The sequence below is a fragment of the Capra hircus genome, chromosome 6, assembly GCF_001704415.2.
Source record: "Capra hircus breed San Clemente chromosome 6, ASM170441v1, whole genome shotgun sequence".
NCBI lineage: Eukaryota > Metazoa > Chordata > Mammalia > Artiodactyla > Bovidae > Capra > Capra hircus.
In genome coordinates this window covers 25355595-25368978 of record NC_030813.1, presented here as the reverse complement: position 1 = coordinate 25368978, position 13384 = coordinate 25355595, and the positions used below count along the sequence as shown (strand labels likewise).

At 37.5% G+C, this 13384-nt stretch overlaps 1 protein-coding gene across 5 annotated transcripts in view; it reads left to right on the top strand.

Moving 5' to 3' along the window:
- C6H4orf17 (chromosome 6 C4orf17 homolog) overlaps positions 1-13384 on the top strand; it is a 94150-nt gene that overhangs the window by 74329 nt on the left and 6437 nt on the right. For 4 of the 5 annotated variants that reach the window (XM_018049280.1, XM_018049279.1, XM_018049278.1 and 1 more), the window contains 4 exons: positions 586-804; positions 2223-2423; positions 6092-6156; positions 11564-11707. In XM_018049280.1, coding sequence (XP_017904769.1) covers positions 678-804; positions 2223-2423; positions 6092-6156; positions 11564-11707 — 537 coding nt within the window. In that variant the 5' untranslated portion in view covers positions 586-677. The remainder of the gene's footprint in view (positions 1-585; positions 805-2222; positions 2424-6091; positions 6157-11563; positions 11708-13384) is intronic. The other variant, XM_018049282.1, reaches the window with a different exon arrangement.

Genomic DNA, 13384 nt, shown 5'->3' with positions numbered 1-13384 from the left:
GACACTGGGTCTAATAAACAACTGTTGAGTGGCTGAAGAAAAACCATTAAATATTACTGAACACTGCAAATAACAAAACTCTCCAGTTTATTATCTGTAGATGCAATATCATTCTTTTGCTATTGGATTTTTTTTCTCCTTCAAGTTTTACCATCCTTTCAGAAGATACAAATTTATGATGTTGGTTTTCTTAAGAGTACAATATGAAAAGTCCTCATTTACAGTAAACTGAATGTAAAGCACATTTGTGGGTATTGTATTTTAAAGCTAACATTTTATTATATCAAAATTGATTGATAACCATGTCATATATTTTATGTTTGTAATGTTTTACGTTTCTCACAAGTGCTTCGATTTTTCCAGGGAAAAATTTTTATCTGTTCCACTTATGTCTATCTTGATTTTAATGTTTACAAAAATTTGGTCTTAAAGTAAAATTAGCCTCACATTAACAAATTCTTATTTGTTGTCTCTCTTCTGACATGAGAGACTACTCAGGGCAAACAAAGATGATGGAGAAATGTTTGATGTGCAAGAAAATGTCTAGAACCCCTGGTCTGAACGATTGTCATGCTGTGATTTCAGGGTGTGAGCTCCTCTGGAAGTGAGGTTAACAAGGTTCTCTCCAAGACCTTGTGTGGCAAGAGTGGAGAGGAGGAAACCAACACTCTGTGAACATGAGCCTCAAATCCCCGATATCTGCTCCTCGGTTTGAAAGCAAAGGCAGCTACATTTCAGCTAGAAATGGAAGCTGTTTTCTAGTCAGGCACACTCCTCATCCCAGAAGGGTCTGCCACATCAAAGGTGAGGTAATTCAGAGTCCTAGAATGTCTCTCTCTCTTCTACATTCGGACTGCTTGATGATTCTAGTGGGTAAACACGGGGGTGTTATTCAAAATACTGAACCACTGGTGAGGCACAGGCACTGACTGTTGGGACCAGAGGCCAGCACTGGAGCTAGGGCAGAAGAGACCTGCAGATAACTCCTGTGCAGGCACGTACCCCTGGATTACTTGGTTGATAGGAAAGGGACCTGGAGAGGTGCCAAAGGGGCCACTCAGGAAGCTCAGGGCAGCAACTGACCCAGTGGTATGAAAGCATCTCAGTTTTTGACAACATGTACAGTCATGATAATGTCTGCATGTTAAATACCAGCCTGGAGAACCATGCATGTCACTCTCATTTTCTCTCAATCCTTTCTTTTTTCTCCTCTCCCTCCCTTTCCCCCTTTCCTTCCTCTCTCCACCTTTCCCTCTCTTTCTTCATCATTTTGAAAATTTAGCTTCAGTCACACCATATACTCCTAAAAATTTTTGCCTATTCCTGTAGTTTCTGGTTTTTTTTTTTTTTAATTCTGCAGTAAATGTTGGAATCCCTTCACAGGTAAGTCCTTGGCCATTTTCTCTTTATAGTCTATACCATAATCCTAGTCAAACTTACTAATTCCCACTGCAAAACATTATCCAGAAGCTTCTTGTGCAATTTCTTGGGAAACAAAGCAGCCATCTATTACTGTCTCTCATAATTCACTTATTAACAGAGCTGTGTCCTGCACACGTACGCTTCCTAAGCTGCCCAGTTTTATATAACACAGCATTGATACTAAAAAGAGGGCCTGGATATAATTCAATATTTGAGCCAAAAGCAAATAGCTATTATAGGAGAATGAAGGAACCCAGAAGGCTCTGAGGAAGGAAGTTCCTTTTTTTCCAGGTTTTCCTTCCCTCCTTCCCACACAACTTACCTTGTCCTGCCTCCTGTTCCTCACTCTAATGACTCTCTTCTGCCAGCACAGAAGAGCCAATGTATGTCTTTTATGGGGCCTTGTTAAGTTCTGGATGCTTTCAGAAATCTAAATCTGATATTCCTGAAGAGGGCTAACATAGTCCCTCTTAGTCATTATTAAGACATGGGAAATGAGAGGTCTGTCTGGGATAGCAGCAAATCTACTCCACTTAACTCCCAGACCAAAGATCAAAGATGTGGGCCTTGGTTCTCAAAGCTGACAAGATGGCAGGACATTTTAAGAAGGGATGTGTTGCAAACATAATTTGATATACTGACTTTTAAAGATTGTCCACCCAGCACTGGTTCATAAAATCTGAAGTCTGACATCTTTACATACATTTTATAATATCTGGTTGGAAAACGGCTGGGCATTCAAAGAAAACCTGCCAAAAACCTAATCTGGTGGTTTGTTCTTCTTATCCGTACTCACTTAGGTTTGAATAACATTCCAATCTGTAATGTGAATGATGATGAGAACTCATTCAGAACATTGTGGGGTGTTGGCCAGTCCCACCACTCACAGAAAGATGAGATACCATATGCCAGATGCAGCTACCCACCCAGTGCTGTGGCCACGGAGAGCCCTGTCTCGCCAGCCCTTAATGGGGTCAAAGTGCCCCCACGGCCTCATTCTGGTGAGTCCCTCTCAATTCATGAAATCTTTCCTGAGGCTTCCTGCCAACTATCAGGAGGGAAAATATCTATATAATTGCTCACATAGCTGCAGTCATTTTAAAATAGTCATGAAATTTTCCCACTGTGAAATAGTTATTCATTATAAAAATTTCCACGCACCTAATCTCAATTCAGTTCAATACTGTTAATAAATATGATTTAAAAATATGATTATTATTAATTGTGCCCAAGCCAAATTTGGCATGGTTCTAGTCTCTAAGCCCTACAAAAGTAGCTGAAAAAGACCAAAAACGAATGTTAGCCAACATTGGTAGAGAAACTACTCCAGACCAAAACTGAGTCAGGGAAATGCAGTAAGGATGTAATGTCATGTTTACCTTTTCCTCACTGGACGGTCACTCCTTAAAGTCAGGGCCCAGTTTTACTGTTCTCCCAGGTCTTGGAACAGGACCTGATCTTTAGCAAACATTTAATTCAATTAATTCATGCTTACTAAGTTAAATTTAAAATGATTACTCAAAAGTACAGCATGATGACTGTAGTTAGTAATACTATATCATATATTTGAAAGTTAACACAGTAGATTTTTAAATTTCTCATTACAAGAAAAAACACGGAACAATTGGTGATGGATGTTAACTAAACTGATAATCATTTTACAATATACATATATTAAATCATTATGTCATACAAGGAGTTCTAGATGGTAGAAAGTATATCCAGTACTTTTCCCTCTGCCCTTTATAATTACAAACTATTACTAACACTTTCAGGGCACATGAAAATTATTTTGGTATAATGTGGTAAAACACATCTATCTTCTAAAAGGTAACAGTAAGAGGAATAGATTCTATTCTAGAGTCTTCACATGAGTTATTTCATCCTTTTGACCAGTAATTAAGAATTAAAACCCACTTATTCCACCATCTTTCTAGTGTCCCTTCTTATATTGTAGAACCTAGAAACCTATAAATTACTTTTGCAAGAGTCCCTTGATGAGAATGAGGAGTTGCCATCTGGTAAGACTTATACCCTCAATAAACTGTGGAAAATTCTGAAAGAGATGGGAATACCAGACCACCTGACCTGCCTCTTGAGAAATCTTGCAGGCCAGGAAACAACAGTTAGAACTGGACATGGAACAACAGACTGGTTCCAAATAGGAAAAGGAGTATGTCAAGGCTGTATATTGTCACCCTGCTTATTTAACTTATATGCAGAGTACATCATAAGAAACGCTGGACTGGAAGAAATACAAGCTGGAATCAAGATTGCCGGGAGAAATATCAATAAGCTCAGATATGCAGATGACACCACCCTTATGGCAGAAAGTGAAGAGGAACTAAAAAGCCTCCTGATGAAAATGAAAGAGGAGAGTGAAAAAGTTGGCTTAAAGCTCAACATTCAGAAAACGAAGATAATGGCATCCGGTTCCATCACTCCATGGGAAATAGATGGGAAAACAGTGGAAACAGTGTCTGACTTTATTTTTTGGTGCTCCAAAATCACTGCAGATGGTGATTGCAGCCATGAAATTAAAAGACGCTTGCTCCTTGGAAGGAAAGTTATGAGCAACCTAGATAGCATATTCAAAAGCAGAGACATTACTTTGCCGACTAAGGTCCGTCTAGTCAAGTCTATGGTTTTTCCAGTAGTCATGTATGGATGTGAGAGTTGGACTGTGAAGAAGGCTGAGCGCCAAAGAATTGATGCTTTTGAAGTGTGGTGTTGGAGAAGACTCTTGAGAGTCCCTTGGACTGCAAGGAGATCCAACCAGTCCATTCTGAAGGAGATCAGCCCTGGGATTTCTTTGGAAGGACTGATGCTAAAGCTGAAACTCCAGTACTTTGGCCACCTCATGCGAAGAGTTGACTCATTGGAAAAGACTTTGATGCTGGGAGGGATTGGGGGCAGGAGGAGAAGGGGACCGAGGATGAGATGGCTGGATGGCATCACTGACTCAATGGACGTGAGTCTGAGTGAACTCCGGGAGTTGGTGCTGGACAGAGGCCTGGCGTGCTGCGATTCATGGGCTCGCAAAGAGTCAGACACGACTGAGTGACTGAACTGAACTGAACTGAAGACTTATACTGCAGACGTAGGGCTAAAGTCATCTTTTTTGCTGCTGTTTGCTATCAAGTGTGGCTGGAGACATGGAGTTTTCCTAAGACAGCATCTCAGTGTTCAGATACTGGATTTATGAGTGTTAAAAGGCAAAGTCAGCAGATGTGGTGATCTTCTGACTGCAACAGTGATCCAATGCCTAAGATTTAGCCTCATGGACATTGTGACAGCAGTTGACATGGCCATGGCCTCCCGAGTCTCCTTCCTCCAATTGTGATAAAGGCTGTGCCCGCATAGGTGGGTCAGGCACATGGTGGTGTTCTTGAAATGATTTGTGAAGATCAAGACAGAGTTCACTCTCACCTTCCCCCACTATGTCCATAAGTCTATTCTCTACTAGAATTGATATATATACACTATCATGTGTAAAATAGATAGTGAGAAGTTGCTATATAACACAGGGAACCCAGCCTGGTGCTTTGTGATGTCCTAGAGGGGTGGGGAGAGGGGAGGGGAGGGAGGCTCAACAGGAAGGGGATATACATATATAATAATTTATATATATATATTATAATAATGTATATATATTAATGACAATTCATGCTGTTGTGACTATACAGGGGATATATATATTTATATAAAAGGGGATATATATAATTTTTATATATTCAATAATTTATATACATACGACAGTTCACATTGTTGTACAGCAGAAACCAACACAACATTGTAAAGCAATTTTCCACCAATTAAGAAAAATCTATATAAAAAGAGTTCACTGCTCCAACTCTTCTAATGATATTACAAAGAGCTAAATTCTATGTATTATTTACATTTTTGCTTAAAATAGATGAGAAGTTTCTGTTTCCCACAAGTGGACACTAAGCAGAATCACTACCCATAACTTCCTTCTCATTATTTGGAGAGAGGTAACTTTATACTTGAAAATAAAAAAATCTTTCCTCAGCTAGAACTAATGAATTGTTACTACTGTGTATATGCATAAAATCTTTTCAGCTTTGAAAAAATTATTTTGTTAACTATGGCTTCAGTGGGGGGAAAAAAAACAGCATCACACAGAATGTATCTTTAAATGAATGCAAAGGGAAATTAAGCAAATTTTTAAGAGTAATTAAGTGTAATTTAATTAGATGGCCATGTGAAATTGGCAGGGTTGCAAGACAGATGAAGTACGTAGAATAAAGGATGTAATTATAACTCAACACATCTCTTTTTGTCTACAGGGCAAAGAGTACACATGTAATCTCTTTAGTTAGAGAAAGTGACAATCATATGGACAGAAAACATGTCTTATACTGAAATACATACTTTTTAAGAACCATTTTACCCACATCAAGGAAGTTCTTGTAGTATTTCTTTATCACTTTTTCATGGGCCTAGAATTTGTTTTATAAATATACTGTGATTATGTTGTTGACAATTCTACCTCCAGGTTTTCTAGTATTTATAAACAGATCCCTGGGTTGACTTTAATTGAAATTCAGATGTACTCTCATTCATTTCAGCAAGTGATGGATGTATCATGTGGTAGAAATTATTTTTCAGTTTGATCTAAATAAATATATTTTTCCTGTCATTTCAGAGCCCTGTCGAAAAGTCAAGGAGTGCTTCAAAACCTCCAGTGATAATCCCTTAGTAATTAAAAAGGTAAAGAAACAACTATTTATAGTTACCTATTTGGTTTTGACTTCTATCATTTCCTCTCCTTTTCTTCACATATCTTTCTGGAAAAGAGTTTTTCACAATATTTTTTTCTACAGCTTTAAGTATAATTAACATGATATAAGATGCACATTTTTAAAGAGTTCAGCTTGAGGAATTTTGACATACATATTAACAGACTGAAATCAAGAAAATAAAAACTCCCCGAAGTTTTCTCACGACCCTGGCCTTCCCACAGGCAAACATTTATCTGCTGTCACTAAAGATTATCATGCATTTTTTAGGATTTTAGGTAAATGAATTTACAGTGATCTTTAAAAAAATCTGGTTTCTTTAACTCAGCATGTTTAAGACTCATCTTGTTATATGTATCATTCCTTTTTATATTGCTGAGTAGTATTCAATTAAATTGGTATCTCACAATTTTTTAATATGTTCACCTGTTGATGGACTTATGTTGTTTCCAGTTTTTAACAAAGCTGATATGAACATTGTGTACAAATCTTTGTATGGATATATATTTTCTTTTCTCTTGGGTACATAAGTAGGAGTGGAATGACTGGGTCTCACAGTAGTGTGTGTGTTAGTCATTCAGTCGTGTCTGACTCTTTGCAACCTTATGGACTGTAGTCTGCCAGGCTCCTCTGTCGACAGGATTCTCCAGGCAAGAATACTGGAGTGGATTGCCATTTCCTCCTCCAGGGGATCTTCCCAACCCAGGGATCAAACCTGGGTCTCCTGCATTGCAGGCAGATTCTTTACTGTCTGAACTACCAGGGAGGCCAGGTCTTACAGCAAATGTGTTTAAATTTTTAAGAAACTGCTAAAGTTTCCAAAGTGGTTTTAGGATTTTACATTCTCACCAGTTATATATAATGGTTTCCTTTCCTGCATATCCTGTTAAAACTTCAGTTCAGTTCAGTTCAGTCGCTCAGTCGTGTCCAACTCTTTGCAACCCCATGAATCGCAGCACACCAGGCCTCCCTGTCCCTCACCAACTCCCGGAGTTCACTCAGATTCATGTCCATCGAGTCAGTGATGCCATCCAGCCATCTCATCCTCGGTCGTCCCCTTCTCCTCCTGCCCCCAATCCCTCCCAGCATCAGAGTCTTTTCCAATGAGTCAACTCTTCGCATGAGGTGGCCAAAGTACTGGAGTTTTAGCTTTAGCATCATTCCTTCCAAAGAAATCCCAGGGCTGATCTCCTTTAGAATGGACTGGTTGGATCTCCTTGCAGTCCAAGGGACTTAATATGACCAATATTTTTATGTGGCCAATCTAGTGGGTTTGCAACGGTATCTCAGTGTGGTCTTGATTTACATTTGTCCAATGACATGTTTTCATGTTCTTACTTGCCATCCATGTATTTTTTTTAATGTAAAGTATATGTTCAAATATTTTGTCAGTTTTTTTAACTGGGGTGTTGGTTTCTTTATCATAAAGTTTTAAACATTTGTTATATATTCTAGATAATTATTTTGTCACACATACAATTAGCAAATATTTTCTTTCAATTGAGGCTTTTTTTTTGGTAATAGTGTCTTTTGAAGAATCAAAATGTGCAATTTTTATAAATCCCAAATTGAAAATCTTTCTCCTATGGTTTCAAATTCACATGCTGTTTATCTGTTTCTTCTGCCTTACCGCAATGGCTAACCTCTAGTACAATGTTGAATTAAAGTGAGGACAACAGACATTCTTGCCTTGTACCTAATCACAGGGGGGAAACATTCAGACTTTTGCCATTGTATTAGTTTACTTCATCCAGAGGTGCCCTTTACATGGCTGAAGAAGTTTCTATTTCTAGTGTTCTGAGAGTTTTTTTCCAGAAATGGAGATAGGATTTTGCCAAATGCTTTTTCGGCATCTATTTGAAACGATCATGTGATTTTTCTTTTTTAGTCTGTTAATAATGGTGAATTGCATTGGTTAACCAAATGTTAAACTAGACTGCACTGCTGCGAGAAATCTCCACTTGATTATGATGTATTATTCTTTTTATATATTTAATTTCATAAAACAGTGTTTAGCATTTTTGTGTCTATGTTTGTAAGGGATATTTGTAGTTTACTGGTAATGAATGTCTTTCCTAGTTTTGGTAAATGGCTTCATAAAATCAGTTGGAAACTCTTTTTTAATAGTCTAGACAATTTTATGTATAATTAGTATTATTTTTTATTTAAAAATTTAGTAGAATTCTTCAGTGAAACCATCTGAACCTGGAGTTTCCTTTAAATCAAGATTTTGGTTATGTTTTTCAAAAGATGTGTCTATTTCATCTAAGTTGTTGAATTTACTGATAAGTCATTCATAAAATATTCTTTAAATTATTATAGAATCTGCAGATGTTGTGTCTCTCAATTCTTGATATCAGTACATAACTTGTCTTTTTTTTCCTGATGCTCCTAATTAGAGGTTTATTAGTTTTATTGATTCTTAAAGAATCAGCTTTTCATTTCATTGATGATCTCTATTTTTTGTTTCTATTTCACTGACTTTGATTCATGTCTTTATATAAGGTGAAAACTTATGTGTTGAACTGAGACATTTTCCTTTTCTAATATAGGCATCAGTTCAGTTCAGTTGTTCAGTCGACCCCATGAATTGCAGCACGCCAGGCCTCCCTGTCCATCACCAACTCCCGGAGTTCACTCAGACTCACATCCATCGAGTCCGTGATGCCATCCAGCCATCTCATCCTTGGTCATCCCCTTCTCCTCCTGCCCCCAATCCTTCCCAGCTTTAGAGTCTTCCTATAATTTTTCTACAAACACTGCTTTGGCTGCATCCTCCAAATTTTACTTGCTGAGTTTTCCTTTTCATTCTGCTCAACATACTACCTACTTTCTTTTAAACCTCTTGTCTCATGGGTTACTCAAAATTACATTAATTTCCAAATATTTGGGGATTTTAAAGTTATATTTATGTGACTGATTTCCAATTTAACTCCATTATGGTCAGAGAACATCCTTTACTTTGAAACTTTTTATTTATTGAGATGTTATATGCCCAACCTTGATAAATTTTGCCCAACCTTGATAAATTTTCCATACGTCTATAAAAAGAAGGTTCACATTGGTTCTTGGGAGAGTGCTATATAAATATCAATTAGGTCAAGTTGGTTAATAATGTCATTCAAGTCTTCGATAACCTTACTGATTTTTTTTCCATCACATTATGGTTTTTATTTTTTAAATTTACTTCTTAATTGGAGTATAATTCCTTTACAATGTTATTTTCTGCTGTAAAACAACATGAATCAGCTATAAGTATAATATCTTCACCCTCTTAACCCTTCCTCCCATCAAGCCCCTCACTCCTCCCCCCCTACACACACAATCCCACCCTCCTAGGTTGTCTTTTTCTATCAGTTATTGCTTTTTTCCCTGGGTCCTGGTGCACACTAGACCTTGTATGCACCCTCCAAGAATAGATTTTCTGTTTCCTCCAGTCCTGTGGAATTTCTGCAATCAAATACCACTGGCCTTCCAAGCCAGATTCTCTGGAGCCTTCTCCTACTGTTGCCAGACCACCAGGCTGGGAATACTGACGTAGGGCTCAGGACTTTCACTCCTGTGGTATAATTATTTTTCAGTTTGTGGATCATCCACCTTGTGGATATGAGATTTGATTTTATCACACGTGTCCCTCCTACTGTCTTGTTGTGGTTTCTTCTTTATCTTTGTGTACAGGGTATTTTTTCTGGTATACCCTACATTTTTTTTTTTTTTTTGATGGTTGTTTGGCAGTTATGATTCTGGTGTTTTTGTAAGGAGCCATCTTGATGACAAGTCCTTTTTCTAATTCACATTATAATTTCTTCTTTGACTAATGATTTAATTATTAGACATAATGTATGAAAAATCATTTGTAGGAATCTGAAGATCATGATAAATGCACTTTCTTCCAGAGAATTGGTGTTTGCTTCTGTAGGAACCCTGAGGCCCTACCAGCCTCAACCAATTTACCCAAGTTCAAGCCTTGATCTAACGCTATATTTCTTCAAGGATTTTGCATTTCTAGGTCACCTTGACCTTGAGGGTGTATACCTTTTTTGGCCTTTATTTGGGTCCTGTCTTTCAGGAACTTTAAGACTGTCAAAAGGAAAGTTTTCATTTTCTGGAGTAAGACAATGATCTCAGGGAAAAAATGGCTACTGTACACCCTACACCTCAAGTGTCTCATTTCTATTTTATTTTTTGACCCATTAATTCCTAAGTTATTCATGCCTCAACAGTTTAAACTTAAAAAATATTTTAATCTACCATTTTAGCTGTGTTCAGTGCAGGGTTGAACATAAATATATACATGCACATACACATATATATATATATTATGTAAATATGTGTGTATATATATACATACATACATATATATATAAATATAATGTTGCTATTCCCCTAAACAAGAAGTCTGCGTAATAAACCTTAACAGAAGAGTGCATATACAATATGTATATACAATATAGCTTTATTTTCTCTTGTGTTGTTTACTTGCTCAATCATGTCCAACTCTTTTGTGACCCCATGGACTATAGCCCACCAGGTTCCTCTGTCCATGGGATTTCCCAGGCAAGAATACTGGAATGGGTTGCCATTTCCTTCTTCAAGGGATCTTCCCAACTCAGGGATCAAACCCATGTCTCCTGCTTGGCAGACAGATTCTTTACCACTGAGCCACCTGGGAAGCCCTTATTTTCATTAAACATCAACAATTGAACACTGCTCTAGAGATTGTAATCACTGCAGTCCCTAGCTGACACATTCAGCTACCAGCTTCTGTGTACCTTTATGTATTGCTCACTTCTGAAGATGAAAAAGCCTCTCTTGGAATAGACAATAGTTTTTTTAAAAAACTGCAAACAATATATTCACCTCCCAGAACAAAAAAATAGCCTTTCTATTTCCTTTTCCACCTAACCGAGGGAAGTAACTGAGTTTACTCCTCCAATTCTCCAGCTCTCAGCTGTCATTTAGCAGAGCCAGGAAGCAGTGGTTCATACCATGTAGTTTCTTCACAGAGAGCATAAAAACTCTTGGCTGACTTTCCAGTCATAAAAGAACAATCTCAATAGAAAATCTCGTGTTGTGAGTTGGCTGTTACCAGAAGCAGCAAGATAAATGATGGCTGCACATTAAACATTACAGAATTAGCTTTTAAACCAAAGGTTTAAAATGGTTTTATAAAAAGTAAATAACATATCACTAATTTGTTCCATCTTCAAATGTAAATATTTGATAATGAGCTTTTTAAGGGAGCATTAAAACTAACGTCTTCTTACTTTCATGTATGTGTCTCAGTTACAACATTTCTCATTCATTTTACATTCAATTTGCATAGAAAATATAAGTGGATGCAGATGCATATTGATTATATTATACCTATGATTTAGGATGAAATGAAGGTAAAAAATCCACCATTGACTCCAAAGCCATGTTCTACTGCTAGTTCTTCTTCTTCAGAGGTGACGAGTACCAAGACTGCCATCAAAGAGAACACCATCTGCATACCAAACTATCTGGATCAGGAAATCAAAGTAAGAGGCAGGTTTATTAAATCCATAACTTGGGAACACCATGAATATACAAAAAAATCACATCACTAGCATCCTTAAAACTCTTTCATGGTTCCCATTGACAACTGAATTGAGTTAAAACTACTCAGCCTGAAATCCAAGGCCGGCTCTTGTTTTTTACTTGCAGATTTCTTCCTGGGACACATTCCTAAATCATGGCACAGAGAAGTGGAGGCCAAAAAGGGAGTAAGAGCTTCACTAGGTAGAGAAAAGAGTTGAGTTTGGGGATGTAAGATACTGAAGAAGTACTTGTGCAAAGAATGAGCTTCAGAAATCTGTACAAGATTGCCTGAGTCTTTAGCCCAATACAGACTGCACCTGCATAGGATGGGAGTCTGAGACATGGCAGAAGAGAGCTAATGGGAGGGAACGTGCTGCTTAAAGATACTGGAGTTGTGATCTGCTAGACTGGAGAGACCTTGCTTAACACACCAAGGATACAGCTGAGACACCAGAAAGGTCACACCTTAGAAAAAGAATAGGGGGCTCTGGCCCACATTTGTGGCTAATCTAGATCTACACTCTCAAATTCTAAAATCAAATTTCAGTAGATCAAACTCACCCACTTTATTTATCACCACTTATTATAACTGCTTTCCAGAATAAAAATGAAGAGAAAGCAGGGTTCTGAGGAAGACATCTATTTTCTTTCACTGAAATGATTAATTACATTCTTTCAGAGCTGATCAATAAATGACCTATGAGTTAGAAGCAGCCAGGGGTGACGTCCAATCACTATATTGATGATAAAACCGTGAGAGGCAGAGTGGCCTGGAGAATACCACAGGGCTATTCTTCTACTTTTGCCATTTTCACTGATTTGCCATGAAATTAGAAACAAATTTAACTTGTTTTCTTCTAGGATAAGGCATCAAAGCCAGGAATCTTAATTAAAAAACAAAGGTGAATACAGGACAGCGGATTTTTCTGCCCTTGAAATTCTGTATTTCCAGCACCTAAATCAATGATACACACAAATATTGATATCTGTTGAATTAATAGTATTTTAATAAAAGTTTTCAGGCAGAAAGTCTAGGAAAAAAATGTTTCAGTAGCTCAAGCAAGAATTGATGGTTTACACTGTGTCAAGCAAGGCTGTGGGGATAAAGAGAAATGGAGATTTGAGACATATTTACAAGAAAGAATTTACTGAACTTGTTTGGCAGTGTGACATAGAAAAGGACAAGGGAGTCATCTAGGGTGAATCCCAGGGTCTTTCTTGGACATATATTCAAAGTATGCAGGTGCCATTCACTGAGATGGGGAACCAGAAGGGACAGCAAGTTTGGAGCAGGTTTTATAAAGAAAAAGATGGGTGGAGTTTTAGGTATTTGGGGTTCAAATTACCTATAGTATGTCTATGGTTGCAGATGGACTGAAGTTCAGGACACAGGTTTAAATTTCAGGTCTGTCTAAATTCCAAAAGCAGATACAATTTAGGGTAAATCTGGAAACATTACATATGCTTAATATTTTGAACTTTTTATAGTCCATTTTTATTATTTCCTCTATCACCAACACAGCAGTTAGCTTCCAAATGAAAAAGAAGTCAATGAAGGATTCTGATTGACTAAAGAGAATTATATTCCTATCCGATCGGGCCAATCACTGTGTTCTGGGGCCTGAGGAACAATGATG